Here is a 20,480-nt window from a genome sequence, read left to right as displayed (position 1 = left end):
CCCTGTGCTAAATGGGAAAAGACAAAAAAACTGATACTTTTTGCTACTCTGTATTTTTGTATTTTTGTCTTTTTGCCTTGCTACTTTGACCCCGAGGTTAAGGGCAAAGGAGAAAAAGTGACCTCCCCATTGCTTATGTGAAATCAGAGTTCTCAGACGACAGCTCTTTTTGGAGAGACTGTAACTTTTGCATTAGCTTCACCCACAGCTACACTGTCCTCACCTTCCAAGAAAATCTGATCACCTGCCGCCCCTGCCTTTGGGCAAGTTCCTAAAATGAACATTAATATGGTTATTTAAGATCCAGGCAGAAACCAGACTAGGAAAGGGAAGTATAAAAAAATAATTATTTTGATGATCATTTCAAAGTGATGCTGTGAGAACCAGATGTAGATGTGATTTCCCACCAGCATCTTAGAGACCTGACTTTTCCGAGGCTCTGTTTCTAAGCTAAATGAGAGATCAGCCGACAATCAAGATGAAAGTCGACAAAGCTGAAACATACGCAGATATACCTACATAGAGATTCTATAGCAGCACAGAGCAATTTATTTCTAGATATTACAAAAGCCCTAAAGGTTTAGTTTTTTTTTTTTTTTAATTCTAGTTTTGACAGTTTTATATGTCTAACCACCCTATACAGGACTACCTGATTGGGGGAAAGGTGTATCTGATGTGTATATTTACTTTTCAAAATTACCATTGTTCCCCTTTCCCTCCTCTCCCAAGTCACACGGTTTTCCCCTTCTGCACATTTTAATGAAACCCTTCTACCAGCCCTGTCAGAAATAATGACAGCATTTATTCCCGAGACTGGCAAACTTGTCAAAATCCTACTACAGTGAGAACTCTTAAATGGGTAAATCACCGTCAATATCACATTGATTCGTTTTTGAAGGTGGCATCGCTGTGATGGGAAAGTTCTCAAGGATCTTCAGTATAAACGATTTTAGGATTATGGGTCTGTGCGTGAAGTTTGTTCACGATCATTTGCCATCTGTGAATAAGACCCAGGGGTTCGTGAATCTCTGTTGGATGGCCAGGCATAAACTATCCATTCAGAGACACTTGTCACTTTTGAACCCAAAAAGAAGTGAGTATCTGATTACAGAGTGGACACCAACCCTCATTATGGAAAGGGAAGATTTTTCCAGAAGGAAGGTTGAATGGCTCCTCTTTTCACCGCACTGGTGTTTGCTATGGTTGAGTGAAGCAACATCATCTGTGTGTTTTTCTCAACAACTATTTCTCACAACTTTTTAAAAAAAAAATTATTTATTTATTTGATAGAGATCAAAAATAGGCAGAGAGGCAGGCGGGGGTGGGGGCGGGAAGCAGGCTCCCCGCTGAGCAGAGAGCTCGATGCGGAGCTTGATCTCAGGACCCTGAGATCATGACCTGAGCTGAAGGCAGAGGCTTAATCCACTGAGCCACCCAGGCACCCCCTCACAACTTTTTATACTATCTTCAATTCCTTGATAGAAGTCTGAGATGCAGCAAATATTTCCAAACTATTGTATGCCCCCAGAACTCACCCAGCGTGTAAATTGATGCAACTTTCAGAAGAACAGTTAGCACTATGAAATTTGAAATGCATGTAGCTTCTAGCCCAGGAGTTCTATTGATCCTTTGCACACAGTCATTGATATATATAATTATGTTCAATGTTGAATTCACTCAGTAAATACTTACTGTGCCAGACACTATCCTTGGCATTGGAGATGGGGCAGTGAGCCAGTGACACAAAGACCCTTGCCCTAGTAGGGCTTCCGTCCGTGTGGAAGGAGACAGACAATAGACAACACAAATAGTAAATAGGAAAATGATGAAGAAGGCGAGAAGGTGGATCATGATGACTCTTTAAAGTCGTTAATGTGCAAGGCGGCACACACAGCCCTCACCACCACCTGTGCTGAGACCTCCACTATATGCTGCGAAGAGGAAGAGGCCAGGTCCAGAATGCTTATATGTAGGTATGTGCTTTTTAAAAACATTTTTATGAAAGGAATCACAAGAAACGAATAAGATGGGGCCACCCGGGGTGGCTCAGTCGTTAAGCGGCTGCCTTTGGCTCAGGTCATGATCCCAGGGTCCTGGGTTCAAGCTCTGCATCGGGCTCTCTGCTCAGCGGGAAGCCTCCTTCTCTCTCTCCCACTCCCCCTGTTTGTTCCCTCTCTCACTGTGTCTCTCTCTGTCAAATAAATAAATAAAATCTTAAAATAAGAAACAAATAAGAGCTGTTATCTTTAGAGGGGGATGGGGTTAATGAGGAGGAAGACAGAGTCACTTAGAGTCTTTTAAGAGCACCAAGCAGTTTTCCCTTTGAAGTCCCTCTATTATCACAGCTAATGATGGAATGAAATGTGGACACGTGCCTCATTAAATATGTAGTTCACATACAACTGTGTAGGAGTTGAATTCATTTGAACTACAGTTGGCCAGTTGACCTAATATCACATTTTTAATATATTTAAGTAACTATTGATTAATTTCTTGTTCCAATTTGCAGCTTTTCCTTTTTGTCTCTTAGATGCAATTTTTTTTTTTTTCAGATCTTAGGTATTTCCATAGGGGGCACCTGGGTGGTTCAGTCAGTTGAATGTCCGACTCTTATTCTCAGCTCAGGTCTTGATGTCAGGGTTGTGAGTTCAAGCCCTGCCTTGGACTCCACACTGGGCGTGGAGCCTACTGAAAAAAAAATTAATTAAGAAAAATTCCATAGGCCCTTATAAGTTCATAGACTCTATTAATAGCCGATTATGTTAGTAAGTCAGTGGAAGCAGTCTAAGTAGAAAGAGGCTGGTCCACCTTCTCTTGGCCATGTTCCTAAACTCTTTGAATTTGGTAATATTATCAATGTTTTTATTTTAAAAAATCAACCAGAAGGGTACCTGGGTGGCCTAGTTCTTTAAGCGTCGGACTCTTGATTTTGGCTCAGGTCATGATCTCAGGGTCATGGGATCGAGCCCCGCCTCAGTCTCCATGCTTAGCCTGCACTTTGGGATTCTCTCCCTCCCCCTCTCCCTCTGCCCCCGCCCCTTGTATTCTCGCTGTCTCTGTCTCTCCGTGTCTCTAAATAAATGGATAAAATATTTTAAAAAAATAAAATTAAATAAATAAAAATAAAAATCAGCCTGCTGTATCAGGAAAGTGAGGGTATAAGATTTTTTAGTTTCTTTTTTGTGTATTTATTTTTAAAAGAAAAATAAAGTGGATAAGAAGGAAACGCTATATTAAAAGTTAAAGTATTTGCAATGATGTAGATGGAACTAGAGTATTATGCTAAGTGAAATAAGTCAATCAGAGGAAGGCAATTACATGATCTCACTCATATGTGGAATTTAAGAAACAAAACAGGACCATAGGGAAGAGAAGGAAAAATAAAACAAGACAAAATCAGAGAGGGAGGCAAACCATAGAAGACTCTTAATCATAGGAAACAAACAGGTTTGCTCCAGGGGGGTAGGGGGTGGGTGAATGGGATGGATGATGGACTTGGGGGAGAGCACATGATGTAATGAGTACTGGGTATTAGTAAGACTGATGAATCACTGACCTCTGCCTCTGAAACCAATAATATATTATATGTTAATTAATTGAATTTAAATTTTAAAAATAAAATAAATAAAACCAAAATTTAAAAATAAATAAAAATTAACACAGAGAGGGAGCCCTCTGTGTGAACTAGCTGGTGCCCTACTTACAGGAGCCTTACTGTCGGGAACCAGTAAAAAGTACTCCCAGTGCTAGCCAGTCATCTTGGGTGATGTGGAGAACTGCTGCTGCTTCCCTAAGTTACCACCTGGCCGGAGAGACCCTCCCACCACCGGCAAATGATGTTTTAATTTGTTTGGATCTTGGTGGAACTCACTCGGTAGTTTTTGATCTTGGTGGAACTCACAAGATAATGGCTTGATGATAAGACAGTGCTTTTTGAGAACAAAAATTTAAACAGGATGTATAAGATAACAGCACTGCACAACATGGAAATGATCCTAAAAACATCACATGAAGCCAACCCAAGACCTGGATAAAAGGGACAGGATCAGAGGAAGGTTCCATACCAGAGGTGACCTTCACCTTGCTGTCTGGTCAAGGTAAGGTAAGTCAAGTAATTTTAGCCTAAGCCAGTATTTTAAAAATAACAAAGCTCCTGATCAAGGGTCTGATTTCTAAGAAGTTATAGAAATGGGACTGAAATGACATTGAATTAATTGTAAATGGCATATAAAACTTTCTAAATATAACATAGTGACTAAATGTGTAAGTTCTAGAATTAAGACTTGGTTCAAATCCTGCCTCTGCCCCTTTTTGGCTTTGGAAACTTGGGCAAATGAGTTCCTGTTACCAGATTTCTGTTTTCACAAAAATAATATCCCTTGCCTCATGATGGGAAGACAAAATGAGATAATTTACTAGACTAAAAATATTTAGTCCAGTGCCTGGGATATAGTAAGTACTCTAATAAATGTTGGCCAGGACCAAGGGTTTCAGGTACTTCTCTTTAGTGACCTTGTAGAACCCTGGGAGATAAATGTTACAATCCTCTCTTCAGAGAAGAAACAACCGTAGAGACTCAGAGAGGTTAAGTAACTCATGAAGATCACACAGCTAATAAGTGATGGAACCCAAATTCCTCCACAAGCCTCCTGATTCCTAGATTTAGGATGTTTCTCAGTAGAGTATAGGTGAGAAATTAAACACCAGCCAGTCATTTAACATGTGCTTTAAAATTGTATAGTTTCGCAGCATTGTACAACGTTCTTCTCTTCTTTGCACGATTCACCAGTTTCTGCTGCAATAAACCAAGGTGTAGAGGATATCCTACATTTTGAGCCCTGGAATTTGGAGGAGTTTCATTCTTTGACGCTACTTAGGGCTCGTGATGATGTATGAAGAATCCATGAATTATACACTGGAGTGTTATTCGTATTTGGGTTTTTTTCTGTTATTGGTAAAACCTAATCAATATCTCTGAGAATGACTCACAGTCAAAAGGCAACAATGACTCCTTATTATAACTTCCTTATTCTGGGCACTAGATGTCACACTAAGTAAAGTTTTAGAAGTTATTCTTCAAAGTAGGGTGTGGCATCATCCAAACCGTGTCTGTGAAGAACCATAGCTTTCCATTTCGAGTAGAACGCAGGAAAGATGTACTTCCACTAACAAAAGAATTCAGGAGAGAGAACTGGCCATCAAAAAATAAGCTAGGGCAAACGTAAATGTGCGCAATGTTTTATAAATCAGTTATACCTCAGTCAAGTGTGTGTGTGTGTGTGTGTGTGTGAGAGAGAGAGAGAGAGAGAGAGAGAGACTGGAGTAGCAGCATTGTATCATGTATACTAAACAGACACATCCCATTTATATGAACACAAACGTGGTGTTTCCTTCCAGAAACAAAGTAACTTTTCTAGAGGCAGTTAATGCAGACATACCCCTAATCAATCGGATTCTGAGATGGTGAGAATCTGGTTTTCCCTAGGTAAAGAATCAGACATGGCCCTCCCGCGAAAGGGGCAAAGAAGGTGAAGGAGTTAGTGACAGGGTCTTCACTGAACCCTGTAGGGCTTTCACAAAGAAGGTGTAGCCCATGCCTCCCGGCCTTCTCCAATTCATTTTCTTTATTTTAGCCCTCAGAGAATTATGACTGTGATTTGGATGTACATTATTTCCTTTGGAATATATATATTTTTAAGATACGTTAAGGAATATGGACTCGGTATAACTTAGTTCAGTGATATTCTATAACTTCAAGGTGCTACCAAAACTCCAGTAAGTTTTCACTGAAATGCTTGGAATTTACCAGAAGCTAGAGAGAATGAATTTCAGCCTTAGTTTTAGCAGTTATAAAGCATGTGTGTTTTTTTTTTTTTAGTAACCCGATCATAAGTTTGAACTGTATCTAATGAACTACACATGAATATAGACATATTTCTGCATGAAATTAATGTGGTAAACATTGTAAATAATGTTTTGTAAGTTTCCCTGTTTTCTAGGTAGCATACAATGACAGGTGATTTCCACTGGATCTAATTAGTCCTCTCTCTGGTAAATATCAGTGCCCTGATTATGTTAAGATCACTCTGATAAATGAAGTTACAACAAATACTGTTATTTGGGTTTGGGATTTATCCATGTCTTTTTCTTATTCAGGAGATGAACAATTGGTGATTTTGACAGTGCTTTCTAAGAGCAGCTGCTTCTCTTTGGTTCCCAAATCCTGCCATGATTTGGGACTTTTCCCCCACACACAACAACTAATATTGTTGGGTTTTAACAACCTGGTGTTGCCTGGGTTCCTAGTGCAATCTTTCCCTTTCTCCCTGCACGCAAAGGGGAAGGCGAGTGCTGGCACAATGGCAAGCCAGGCTGTTTCTCCTTCAAGAAACCAAAAAGCCACTTAGGACTCTGAGTAGACTATTAATTTTTGTGTTCAGTTCATGAACTTGAGAAAAGCTGCAGCTCATCATGGGGGCCTCTGAGGAGAAAAGAAAAATTTTGCTCCAGAATAAAATGTAAACAAGACTATTTCTATGCTAGGCCAAGGGTTGTTTGTGTGTGTGTGTGTGTGTGTGTGTGTGTGTCTGTGGTGGGATGAGGAGGTCAGCCCTGTGTGTGGAATATGTGCCCTGCTGGGCTGTGGAGAATATGGATAGACAGGCCCTGCTTGGATGGGTAAAGCCAGTGTCCTTCCCCCTGACTGGCTGCTGTTCGAGCCTGCGTCCTGGACCTTACTGCTTAGGACAACTGTCAGAGCCACTGGGTGCCCCCCCTGGTTTTCTCACCAATTTGCCTTCTAATTTTGACCTGTCAGCACCAGACCTTGCACTCTCTGCCCCGAAAGAATGACAAAACCTTTGAGGGAGCGTTTCCATTCAACAGATATGAATTGAGTGTCTGTGACGGGCTAGGCCTGCAAGGAGTCCAAAAATGAATGGTGCGTGCCTGTTCTGAAGAGTTTAGAAAAGAGTAAAGAGGATCCGTCCACACTGCTAACCGCCGCAGTCTCTTATAACTGTGGTACACACCCACAGCTTACCACAGTGCTGGAGCATGAGCTATGGAATTGGCAGACCAGGCGTTTTCTGTGGTGTTCCTGAACCATATTTTTATTTCCTGACAGGTCATGGATTGACAGCAGTCAAGGAAAAGGCAGGGGCTACCCTGCGGATTCATAGTGTAAATTCCAGCTCTCCGGAAGGGGCCCAAGCTGGTGCTGAAAATGGAGTCCCTCAGAGTGAGTGATGAACTTATTTCCGGGGCTTCTTGGACTTGGGCCATAGTGCACTCTGTGCACAGATGGAAGCTTTCTAAGTTCAGATCAGGCAGAATCAACTCTTAGAGGGTGTTTTTCTCCTTCCTGGCAGGTGTGGCCACAGATCAGAGCCCTGCAGAAAGCCCAACCACTTCTCCTGCATCCGGGTCTCGGGGCATGCTGTCAACCATCACCCATGTAGTTCAAAACACAGTGAGTCGTTAGCTCCTTCTCTGTTTCCCCTGTTAGCTCCTTCTCTGTTTCCCCTGTGTCTCCCTTTGATGTCTGTAGTTACCAGTGACCTAAATACATCAGAGAAAAGATGGCCCCCCTCGTAACTTTGGATTATGGTTTTGTTACACTTTCTCCTGCAGAGTAAGCATAACCTTGGCACCAAAATAATAAGGGCAAAAGATACATATTTTATGTTTAAAAGAAAAGATCTGCTTAGAAGGAATATTTTCAGTCTGATGTAACAGTGTCCTTTCCGACAGCTGCAAGGACAGCCTCTGGCTGGGGGAGGAGATGGGGGCCCTTTCATAGAGCTGAGACAGCTGTTTTTTGGTTTTATTTTATTTTATTTTATTTATTTATTTATTTTGAGACAGCTGTTTTTGCTAGATGGTCTGTGTTTCCTAACCTTCAATTTGAAAATGATAAAGCCATTCAAATTAAAAAAAAAAAAATTCTGGTAGGGAATTGGGAACAATATCCCGAGATGTTTCTGAAGTATTTCCAGATAACGAAGATAACATTCTTGACCTTGAGTTCCTCATCTCCCTGAGTCCATGCAGGGGGTTTGTCTTCTGAGTTTTTACTCAGCAGCCTCATTTTCGGTCTGGGTTCACTTCTACCTTCTGAGACTTTCTTTTCCAAAGCCCCAGACTTTCCCACTAGATCCGCCCTTCATCGAAGTCCCTATGTCCTTCCTTCTCCCATGTGATGCTTTACCAAAGTAATCCCTCATAGGATGTCAAAAGAAAAGAAACTACAGGAGGCAAAAATATACATTGCCTATATCCCCTAGTTCTTCCACAATATGCAAGTGTTCAAATCTGTTTTAAAGTGACGATTGCTTGGCTCCCAGAGCTGAAAACAAAGTCTAAATGTCCAAGATGGAAATGAGGACTAAAGGATACTCAGCGAAGTCTAATATTGCTAATGAAGCAGTAATTAAGAAGATTAGAAAATGCATGTAGGCAAAATATAAGAATAAAATGTAATGCGTATAAATTCATGTAAATTCATAAATACATGCACGCATACTGTCATTGCAGTCGTGGAGTTGGGATGTTTGTACAGAAGTTGCAAAGAAATGTAAGCAGTCCTGTTTATGTGGACACTTCATGGTAGTGAAGCTTGGTTGTTTTAATCTTTGTTTTTTAAGGAAAACAATGGCTGACGAGAGAATTTGCAAAAGGCTAACTGTAAGATAGAATAGTTTCTAAAGCCAGTAGTCTATGGAAATCAACCTGTCTTATTTCATGAATATACTAATTATAGATGGTTATTAGTAGTTTCTGAAATTATCCAAGGGCCATCTGACATAGCCTGAGGGTCCTACACTCCAAGGCCCTAGATGAAAAAATTCACTAAATTAACGAGAATATTTGACATTTTAACAGACTGCTCCACATAATTCTGTTACTTGGGTTAACATTCTTTCAAACAAAACTAGTATTGCGATCACCTGTTAATTTTATATCTTAGATACATATCTATCCATACACTCAGAGCCCACAAAATTCATCTCAGGTATGCCCTGGTTTTTCCTAAGCACCCTTTCTATTTTTTTTTTTAAGATTTTATTTATTTATTTGACAGAGAGAGAGAGAGACAGTGAGAGAGGGAATACAAGCAAGGGGGAGTGGGAGAGAAGCAGGCTCCCCACCTAGCAGGGAGCCCGATGCAGGGCTCCATCCCAGGACCCTGGGATCATGACCCGAGCCGAAGGCAGAGGCTTAATGACTGAGCCACCCAGGCACCCATAAGCACCCTTTTCAATAATATTGTCTGTCCTACACATTATATGACATACGCCCTTCTAAGAAAAAGAAAATAGAATGAAGTGGATAGTAAACCCCTAATGGGAAACAATTGTGACTTTATATTGATTTTAATATTTGAAGATGGTGCCACTTAGGAGTTACTGACCACTGTGGAAAAGCAAAATGCAAAAAGAAATCTCATGCCGTTATCTCATCGGCAGGGTAAAAGTGTCTTAACGGGCGGTCTTGATGCTTTGGAATTCATCGGTAAGAAAACCATGAATGTCCTCGCGGAGAGTGACCCAGGCTTTAAACGGACCAAGACGCTCATGGAGAGAACCGTTTCCTTATCGCAGGTGGGATTATATACGTTTGCCGTGTCTTCTTTCAGTCTGTAAAGTAAATACATATTTTTATGAGTGTTTACACTTTTTAATGAGTGTTTTCAAGCATGTGACTTAAATTCAAATGACGTTAAGATAGTGGAGGCTGAAAATTGAGTTTCTAAGACCCCTCTTTCCCCAGCCGCTTGGTTTCTCCCGGGAGACAAACACTGTTAACAGCTTCATATGGATTCTGTCAGAATGATCATATAGCCATGCATACGGGCGAACATATGTTCGTGAGCTAGAGATACAGATATGCAGATATGTAGACACATACATACTTTTTCAGACAAATGGCAGCCTACTAACCACATTCTTTTGTACCTTGCTTTACTCACTTAATAATTTATTTTTTTTAATATTTTATTTATTTATCTGTCAGAGAGAGAGAGAGAGACCATGCACAAGCAGGCAGAGTCAGAGAGAGAAGCAGGCTCCCTACCGAGGAGCCCGATGTGGGACTCGATCCCAGGACCCTGGGATCATGACCTGGGCTGAAGGCAGTGGCTTAACCAACTGAGCCACCCAGGCGTCCCACTCACTTAATAATTTCTTGAAGAAATTTCTTGAAGAAATGGTCACATTTAGCCCACCCAGGCTACTGTAACAGAGTGCTAGAGACTGGGGTCTTAGAGCAACGAACACTGATTTCTCATAGTGCTGGAGTCTATGAAGCCCAAAGTCAAGGTGCTGGCAGATTCGGTGTCTGGTAGCGGTCCGTTCCCGCCTCATAGACAGCTGTCTTCTTGCTGTATCCTCACGTAGTGGAAGAGGGAAGGAGTTCTGTGGGCTGTCTCTTGTATGATCACTAATCCCACTCATGAGAGCTCCGTCCTCGACCCAATCCCCTCCCAAAGGCCCCACCTCCAAATACTATCACACCAGGGACTAGGGGGACACAAGCATTCACATTGTAGCATTATTGTATGTATTCCAGATTTCCCACGTTCTACCCCTGTGACCTTGAACAGGTTACTTAACCCCTCTGTGCCCTGGTTTACTTACTTGTACTGGGTAGAACATCAGTACCTGCTGATGGCTTTGATGTAAGGATTCAATGAATTAGCATAGTACCCGGGTCAGGAATGCCTGTTACTATTGTTGTCATTATTATGTGTCCATATAATAGGTAGAAATGATATTTCATTGGAATTTTAATTTATAGTCCTCTTAGTATATGCAAGGATGGGCTTCTCTTCTCACACTTCTAGTTTTAATGTTTCCCGATACACCCCTCCCCCCTCCCCCCCCACCCGGCCTTGAGAAACGTGAAGAATTGACTCCTTGGGCTCCCTGGCTGGCTCCATTGGTGGAGCATGTGACTCTTGATCTCAGGGTTGTGACTTCAAGCCCCACATCAAGCGTAGAGCTTACTTAAAAAAAATTTTTTTTAATCTGTGTTTTGCTTACTTAGAGTAGTTACATAAATTAAAAATACCCTTTACCTTATTTTCCAAATATAAAACAATAATGCTGAACTTGCTCTTTTGGTTGGCACCTGCCCAGTTCATGCTCTGTGGGGCCAGCAGGCCGCTTGTCCCTGTCCTCCCCAGCAGTCAGATACACCAGGTCTGTCTTTGCCTTCCCAAAATCAGGAGCAGCTGATTCTGCCCCAGGTTTTATAAATTTCACAGGCAGGACAAACATAGCTTCTCAGCAGCTCAGGAGTAGAAAGCCACCGAGGACCTATCACTGACATCGTGTTAGTGGCAGTTCCCGAAAAGCTTTTGTTTTAAGCTATTTCCTCTCATCTCTTCCAGAGTAACCCTCCTATAACCACTCTGATATTATAGCTCAGGTCGGGACTTGGCAGGATCCCCTAAACCACCACCCTACTGATCTTTAAAAAGAAAATAGAGAGGCACTTGGGTGGTTCAGTCAGTGAAGCATCTTCCATCAGCTCAGGTCATGATCCCGGGGTCCTGAGATCGAGTCCCATGTCCAGCTTCCTGCTCAGCCGGGATCCTGCTTCTCCCTCTGCCTCTGTTCCTCCCCCCTGCTTTGTGCTGTGTCTCTCTCTCAAAGAAATAAATAAAATCTGTTTAAACAAAAAAGTTTAAGAAGAAAAAGAAACTAGATTTATATTAATCAGGTAATTAATACTAGATGTTGCAAAACAGAAGCAACACAGAAAAACCAACCCCCAAGGATCAGTGTGGCTAAGAACAGAAGAAAGTCTATCTTTTGCTCCTACGGTGTGAACATTTCTGTCCAGGGACTCTCTAGGTAGTTCTTTTCTGAGCTCCTATCCCATGACTCCACCATCCTAAAATGCTTCACCTCTAGCCTCCTAGAGAGGGGAAGGTGAAATGGGGAGGACTAGGTGGGACAATTTAGGACTTTACCCTCATTCCTTTGGCCAAAACTTGACACATAGTCTACCTAATTCAGTTCAGCGGGCTCAGAAATATAGTTTAGTCACATGTCTGGGAGGAAAAGGATATTTGATGAGCAGGTAGGAATATTTTTGCTACAAGATTTCATATGTCTATAAAATTTCTATATACATGTGTATACAACTATGTATTATGTATTACATATATGTGCATACAAGCATACATATATATATCTATAAGAATATATGTAGATATATAAATTTGATTCTAGTTAAGAAACTGATAATGTGGGGAGAGTGTGACCTAACGCACCTCTAATTCACACAGATCACCGCAACACTACCTACTCCAACCTACTGCCACACAGTAATTTTTCATTCATTCATTCATTCCTTTATTCATTCCAGAGATGCATTTTGAATGTCCACTATGTGCCAGGCACTGTTCCAAGCACTTGAGCTATACCAGTAGCCAAAATGGATAAAAATCCCTGTCCTTAAGGAGTTTTTGTTCCAATGAGGAGAGACAGACAAACCATCGACATCATCTAGTATTTTAAAAGATGATTGAGTGCTGTGGGGAAAAAAAAAAGGCAGGAAGAAGGTAGTCAGGAATGTGGAAGTGAGAGGCAGGTTAGGTATTAAATTGGATTGTTAGGGGGGTGGCCTCATGGAGATGATGACATTTGAGCAAATATTGAAGTAGATGAGGGTCTTGACCATGCTGAAATCTGAGTGAAGCACATTGCATGCAGCAAGGGCAGCTTGTGCAAAGGTCCTGGGGCAGGAGTGTCTAGCGTGGATGAAGAAGAAGGAAGCTACATGGTGGGAAGGAAGTGAGCCAGAAGGAGAACTGTTACAGATGAGGATAGAATACTAATGGGGAACAGGTCATGGCAGATCCTAGAGGGCATTTGCAGGGACCTCGGGTTGAACCGTTAGTGAAATGGTGAAACCATTACAGCATTACTAAAAGGGGAGTGACAAGATCTGCCTGTAACAGGAGCACTTTAGTTACTGTGTTGAAAACAGACTGGGTATGGGGAGGCCTGAGGGCAGGGAGACCAGGTGGAGTGGGTACCAGCGCAGGCTTTCCCAGGAACAGGGGCCAAGATGGCCTTAAAATGTGGGGCTTTTATTAGGGGGAAATGCTGAGCAAGAAAGTGGAGGTGGGGGGCAAGAAGGCTGGCGGGGCCATCAGACCAAGATGCAAGGCTGACCCCAGGGATGGGGAATGGGAGAGAAGATGGGGCAGAAGCATCCTAGGCTGCTGTACCCTATGAGGAAAGCTGGGCAGAGCCCTTGGACAGTCCTTCAGCTGATGTCCCCGGACAGGTCTCCCCATTGTCCCTGCTGCACTGGTGATGATCACGGGAGGCATGGACTGCAAAGTACAGCATCCAGGGCGGGGCCCTTGGTCACTGATTCTGCAGCTCTCACAGCCTCCTCAGGGGGCAAGTGCTGTTACCTAAGCAGGGGGACGTGGTGGCTCAATGTGGAGCCCTGGAACGGGGGTGGGGGGGTGAATGCTGATTCCAGGGATGTTCTGAAGGTCGACCCAGACTTCCCAATGGAGGAAACTTGGGGTGTGAGATAAGGAGGCAGCAAGAGCGACCCCACGGTTGTTGGCATGAACAACTCAAAGGATGAAGCTGCCATCCGTTGACATAGGGAAGCCTGTTGGATTTTTCCTAATCCACACTCAGTAACTACAGAAGCCCACAATGTTCCTGACTTCTCCCATGTTCTGTCCCAGTGACACAGGGTAGTTTCCGGACCCACAGACACAAGTCTCCAGAGCTGCCCTTCCGTCCAGAAGACTCCCTCGCCACAACCACTCCCTGCTCTTTCACACCATCTCCTTTTCCTTTCCACATGGAAAATAGACCAACATCCTGTGGAAACCCAGCTCTTCTTTACACAACTTTAATTTCATTCCATCTTTTGAGGGAACTCAAATCATTCCAGAGCGACCTTCCCCCTTCGTTTTCATCCCTTGCCCTGTGTTCCAAAGCACAGATTTAGAGATGGAAGTTGCTGTGGGGAAAGGAAGCAATTTTGGTGTCACTTTGTTGTTTTGTTTTACCACCGCCAAGCCAGGAAGATCAGTGGGACTAGTGGGGTTTTATTTTAAGTGTTAAAAATCCCCAGTGATCATTTGATGGAGTTGTTTTGAAAACCTTAAAATTCAGAGCTTGTACATATGTAGTCTTAAAGACAGACAGAGAGGAGAATTCTGTCGGAAGCCCAGTGAATTTTTGGCTAACGACCTCAGAAAACCTGAAAGGAGAAGGAGCTTGACAGTTTTATTGACACGCAGTAAAAACAACAATCTGTTCTTCCGTGATCTTCCCCTTGTGAATTTGTGGCCGCCGCTGTGTTTACGGTGCTCCCCGTAGATACTAAAGAACCCTATAAACATAATGCCCAGTAAACTTAATGAGGACTCAAATAAAAGATGCTTCGAATCATAGAAAGCAAGTGCAGGAAATTGGGAGTGACTGAGGGACTCGTGTTTATTTTGTTCTCTTTATGTAATCAACAAAAAAATAACTGGAGAAAAATGATGAACGTGGAGAGGAACTCCACTCTCTGTCAGACTTCTCAAGAACTGATAAGCTAATATCCTTTTTTGTATTCAGGAAATATATTATCTGATGAGGAATACATTATGAGTTTACATTTTATTAATTTTTGTCATCAAAGATGGTTAATAACCACACACATCAAGTTTTTAAAATAATGTCACACCAATCAAAACAGACAGGCTTGTGGCTGCTTTGAGTTCTGCCTGGTACAGAAGTTGCAATAAACCTTATCACAACAGATTGGACTTTTCCAGTGTACATCAATTTGATCACTGTAGAAAATTTGGATATTCCAGAAAACAAGAAAATTAATCACACACATGGAAAACACTTCAGCAAAAACCGCTGTTCATTCAGCTTCTGTTTTGCTTCTTTCCAATCCTGGACCCAAGCATAGAATTTTTGCTTTGTTTGGGCGTGTACATAATGAACATGTAAGATTCGAAGTGGAATAGTCTGGAAATATTCCACTTTCCAGAATATTCTAGTATATTCTGGAACATTCCACTTTCCAGAATGGGAAACCTGTCAGTCGAATCAATGAAAGAATCATTTTGTTAGAAATTCCCAAGTGACGCAAAGACAGAGCCAGCCCTCATCTCTCCCTACGTCGTACACAGGAAATGAGGCTTTCGAGCCCACATCCAGGACACAAACCTTGTGTGTTTCTGCAGATGTTAAGGGAAGCCAAGGAGAAAGAGAAGGAGAGACTGGCCCAGCAGCTGACAGCCGAGAGGACTGCCCACTATGGGATGCTGTTTGATGAGTATCAAGGTTTGTCACACCTGGAAGCTCTGGAAATTCTATCCAACGAAAGTGAAAGCAAGGTATGTGTGCCTGGTCGCTTAAAATACCACGGTCACTAATGTGTTTTCTCACACATGGAAGAAACTGGGAAATCGAAAATACCTCATTTTTGGGGCTTCGTTAGTATTATGCTGAGGTCATAAAAGTCCTACAGCCTGTTGAGCAACCCCCTCACCCCCCGTCATGTGCCATCTTATTTCCTGTCCTGTGCTAAGCTGTTACCCCACCCCAACCCCAAGAGGACCAGCAAATTAGGAATCCTCACTGCCCCCGGCTCATGGTACAGAAGGCTGCTCAGAAACTTGGCTGTCAGGCTCCTGGCCCCATGCTTCCCTTTGGTGACGTAGTCCTTGGACCAGGGATGCCCTATCAGGCCGGGTCACCATTCCCACCCTGGGAAAACAAAGCAGCTGAGGTTTCTTCCAGAGATTTCATATGGTTTTAGGGGCTCTGTAGTGGTTTATTCACTCATTTGTTAAAATGCCTGGGCCACCAAGGGCAGGATCGTCTTCCTGGGAGTGAAAGCTCTCTTTGAGAATGTTCCTGAACAGAAACTTGGGATATACCTAACGGCCCTGTGCATTTGCATTCCCCCACTGGGATCTCAAGAAACAAAATAGAAATAGCAGACATCAGCAGGGTTTGGAGATTTTTTTTTTTTTTTAAAGGAATCTATATGGGCAGGAGGGTTATTTAGCAAATACTCATATGGCCCTTATATAGTCCCTCTTCTAAGCAGTTTAAAACTATTAAGTCATTGAATGGTACATACAGCTCTTTTATGTGAAGGTCAGGCTGGGAGTCTTTCTGGTGGAGCCCACAGGGCAGCACCCTGGCAACTCCTGCAAGAGGCTCTGGGTCATCTCAGTGACACTGGCCGGCGAGAAGCAGGGTTGGAAGTGACCTTTAGAACGGAGAAGTGATTCTTGACTCTCTCTCACCCATGTCCTCTAAGTTAGGACTCGGAAGGGGCTGAGACATTCCTGATGCCCACCTAGGTGGGAAAAAATGACCTCTGCCAAGAACCAAACAGGTTGGAAGTCCCCCTCCTCCAGATGATCAAGTTACATGGTACTATCTGGGCTTATTTTCTCTTGTTTTTATCCATGAGCCATCAGTGAGAGCCTTCCGGTGAAACTGTGAGAGGTTGATTTTTTAAAAAAACAAAATCATGCCTCATATACAGATACAAAATGAACATGAATTAAAGAATCGGTTTAGCTCCCTTATTGCATGAAGGAACCAAGCAGATATTACAATGGGTTCAAGGAGGAAAGCCCACGCACACATCCGTATGAAGAAATGAATGAAATGAATGTGCAAATGGGCATAAACCTGGTTTTTCCCAGGAGGGGAGGTTGGCCCTCTGCTAGACAGAATCTCTTCACCTGTCTAGAGACCAGAATTATTTCACACTGCTCTCAGTGAACTACAACCTAAACAGTTGTGAAATTGCTCCCACAGACTCAGATAATCTGATAATGTGTGCTCTAGAAAATGCAGTTTTCCAAATTGTTCCTATAAAAGCTGGGTTTCGAGTCAACCATTATGTGGTCAAATACCACTCAGTAGCTGTATGATTTTGGACCCATCTCACTTCAGTCTCCTTATCTGTGAAAGGGAAGTAATAATGAAACCTACCTCATAGGAGTATTAAGAGAATTAAATGAGATAATCCGTGGAAGTGAGTTCAGCTTATTTAATACATAATAAGTACTCAATCAATGTTTACTGCCTTTTATACATTCTTGCATAGACATCTGTATCGATGATATTTTATTTTACATGTATCCTTATGTTATCTGTACATGTGTGTGTTATTATTAAAAACATGACAGCAATGCTTGATCCCTTGAGGTTATCATGGTCTAGAGACATCCCACTCTGGCAGTTTCATTGCAGGTCTCAGCTGTGAAAGAGTCCCAGGTCCCCAGAAAAGAGCCCCAAAGGGCTGATGTTGCTAAGAAGGGGATTTGGTCCCTAGAGGGATACATTTCCCTCTGTTTGCCCACTGCTCCAACGAGCTCTGCTTTCTTTCCCTCAGCCTAGAGATTTTTATAGTAGTATTCATGGTAAGGAATGCAGAATGCTTTCTTGGATTAGTAACAATAGTTACTGCGTGCTGTAATAAACAAATCCTAAAAACGTACGAGTCAAAATCAGTCGGGGGCGCCTGGGTGGCTCAGTGGGTTAAAGCCTCTGCCTTCGGCTCAGGTCATGATGCCAGGGTCCTGGGATCGAGCCCCGCATCGGGCTCCTCTGCTCAGCAGGGAGCCTGCTCTCTCTCTGCCTGCCTCTCAGCCTGCTTGTCATCTCTGTCTGTCAAATAAATAAATAAAATCTTAAAAAAAAAAAAAATCAGTCGGAGCTGTCCTTCCTCCTGTGACAGTCCCAGATGGGTGTGGCTGGTCATCGGGTGGCTTTCCTGTTCAGGGATTCAGGGGCCAGATTCTGTCCATTTTATGGCTCCCCTAGACCCATCCTGATTTTCACAGTCCTCTAGCAAGAATACAAATGGAGACCCCTACTGGGATTGTCAGATTTAGCAAAAACAAAAACAAATAAACAAAAAACCATAGGATGACAAGTGAAACTTCAACTTTTGATAAACAAAGGATACTTTTTAGTGTAAATATGTCCTCTGCAATATTTGAGACACACCCTCATACTAAGAAAATATTGTTTATCTAGAATTCACATTTAACTAGACCTCCTATATGCATCAAATACTTAGAAGTGAAAGGACTTTTGGGGCACCTGGGTGGCTCAGTCGGTTAAGTGTCTGCCTTCAGCTCAGGTCATGATCCCAGGGTTCTCCCTCTGTCCGCTCCCCCTGCTTGTGTTCACATGCTCTCTCTCTGTCAAATAAATAAAATCTCAAAAAAAAAAAAATTAAAGGACTTTTGAAACAAACTATTGAAGAAAATATATTGTCATCCTACTTTTATAACGACTTTGAAAACCAGGTTCCCATTCAGAATTCTCAAATCCCTCACATTTCCCCACCATCCTCCTGCCTGCTCTCGTCCCTTTATTTCCAGCTGTCTCTCCCTTCAAGGAGCTTTCTGTGCACATGCAAGGATGACCTGGTTCAAGCTATACCTGCAGCCCTTCAGACAGCTAACGTTTGGATGGTCCCACCACAAGCAGCACAGCCTGGGAAGAGATCCCTACAGGCTGGTGAAGGGAAATGTTAGTAACTTTAGTACCTAGAGAGTGGTCTGGAAGGAGGAACATGGGCTCTGTTTGGGCACATCCCTTTGGCCTTGTGGACTCCTTTGGGTCTGAGTCTAAAGTATTGGCTGTCATCATCCTCTAGGGCCTCCTTGTCGTCTTTATCCTTCCAGCATAGGGAGAGAGAGTATAGCGGGTACACTCCCATTTTAAAAAATTATTTATTTATTTTTAGAGCGAAAGGGAGAGTATGAGCAGGAGGGGCAGAGGGAGAGGCAGAGAGACCCTCAAGCAGGCTCCCCACCCACAGAGCCCCTTGTGGGGCTCGATCTCACAACCCTGAGATCATGACCTAGGTGGAAACCAAGAAACAGATGCTCAACCAACGTACCACCCAGGTGCCCCCACTCCCATTTTGTAAGACCATTGACCCAGAAATGATACACATCACCTCTGTTGACATTTCATTGGCTAAAACTTTGACACATTGCATGGAAATATCGGGAATTACTATCATTACTATTCTGTTAGATTGATTCTAGGATAGCAACAGGTATGGCAGTGTAGTGTACTATAAATCTTAAGAAAAAACCTGGTAATTTTTATTGCTGTTATACTTAATAGTTAACAACAACAACAACAAAACAGTAAACAAGAATATTCAAAATGGCACCCCATACTCCCTTTCAGGGAAAAGATTGACAAGGCAGATTGTCTACCCTTGTGTTCCCAACAACACTTAGTGCATTGCCAAGCATAACAGTCAGCATTCTATGAATATATATTGAGGAGTGCATGATTATTACTGGATTGAAGTAAAGATTTATTGCTTGTTCCCTTGAAGTAATGAAATGAACTAGGAGGAAGCAAAAGAGATACTGTGGTAGAAAGATGCTGACAAGAGAGTCCTTTGCTAAAAAGAACCCTTCCCAAAGGATACCCAAAGCATTGAAGCCCAGTACCTTCCCTCCTAGAGGATGGAGACATGGGGAAACCATGATGTCCTACATGTGTATACACATTTTCACTAGTGTTGTGCTCAAGCACATGTATTCAATAATTACCTTTTAATTTTACTCTTAGAAGACTGCTATGTAGAAAATATATGTAAAGTGTAGGAATCTGCTGTGGTCTCTGTAGGACCCTGAGGCCTAATCATGAGCGTATGAGTGGAAAAGAAGGCTCTGAAAAGGTCAGAGCAGAAAGGCGTGGTGGCAACCATCCAGCGGGGTCCATTTGCTTCCACCTGCCGAACTGTCCAGCTAATGGGTTTTGTGTTGATGACTTCCTGCCGAGCATCTCCCTGAGCCTCCTTGCCAATTGCATTATGCCCTGGTGATATGCCTTACGATTTTTAGGAAATTGGTGTCCTGGCTCCGTGATGCCCTCTCTGACTCTCTCACTTATCCGGGTGTGTAAATCTACTACCATAACGAGTATTAAAACACATTCCAAAGGGCATTGCGGCTCCTCGCCTGTCTCTCCCTCCAGAGCAAGTGTGTGACCTGTAGAATGAAAACAGAAAAACCTTACTACTTCATAATCCTGCTTTTTTTTTTTCCAGAAAAGAAATGATTCGCTCATTTATTTAACAATATTGATCAAGTAGTTTCCATTATGTCACATTCTACTTCCGGCCTATATTTTATTATTCTGTTATTTATTTTTCTTTTTTAAGTTCAGTTAGCCAACATACAGTACATTATCAGTTTCAGATGCAGTGTTCAATAATTCATCATATATCACCCAGTGCTCATCACATCACGTGCCCTCTTTAATGCCCATCCCCCAATTACCCCATCCCCGCACCCACCTCCCCCCTACTTCATTTTTTATATGGTTCTCCATGCACTTTGGCCATTTTGGAAATTCAGATCAGTCTTCAGATTTGCGGCCAATGACTGGCCATGTACACAAATAATTTTTAAGTATTTATAGATGTCA

The 20,480-nt window shown here is 42.5% G+C and overlaps 1 protein-coding gene across 3 annotated transcripts in view; it reads left to right on the top strand.

Moving 5' to 3' along the window:
• Positions 1 to 20,480, top strand: part of FAM114A1 (family with sequence similarity 114 member A1) — a 72,833-nt gene that overhangs the window by 24,886 nt on the left and 27,467 nt on the right. For all 3 annotated transcript variants that reach the window (XM_032853412.1, XM_032853431.1, XM_032853421.1), the window contains 4 exons: positions 7,127 to 7,240; positions 7,371 to 7,471; positions 9,468 to 9,602; positions 15,230 to 15,382. In XM_032853412.1, the coding sequence (XP_032709303.1) occupies positions 7,127 to 7,240; positions 7,371 to 7,471; positions 9,468 to 9,602; positions 15,230 to 15,382 (503 nt within the window). The remainder of the gene's footprint in view (positions 1 to 7,126; positions 7,241 to 7,370; positions 7,472 to 9,467; positions 9,603 to 15,229; positions 15,383 to 20,480) is intronic.

Source organism: Lontra canadensis, unplaced genomic scaffold (genome assembly GCF_010015895.1).
Source record: "Lontra canadensis isolate GAN:19392208 unplaced genomic scaffold, GSC_riverotter_1.0 scaffold1, whole genome shotgun sequence".
NCBI classification, from domain to species: domain Eukaryota; kingdom Metazoa; phylum Chordata; class Mammalia; order Carnivora; family Mustelidae; genus Lontra; species Lontra canadensis.
This window is presented reverse-complemented; position numbering and strand designations above follow the sequence as displayed.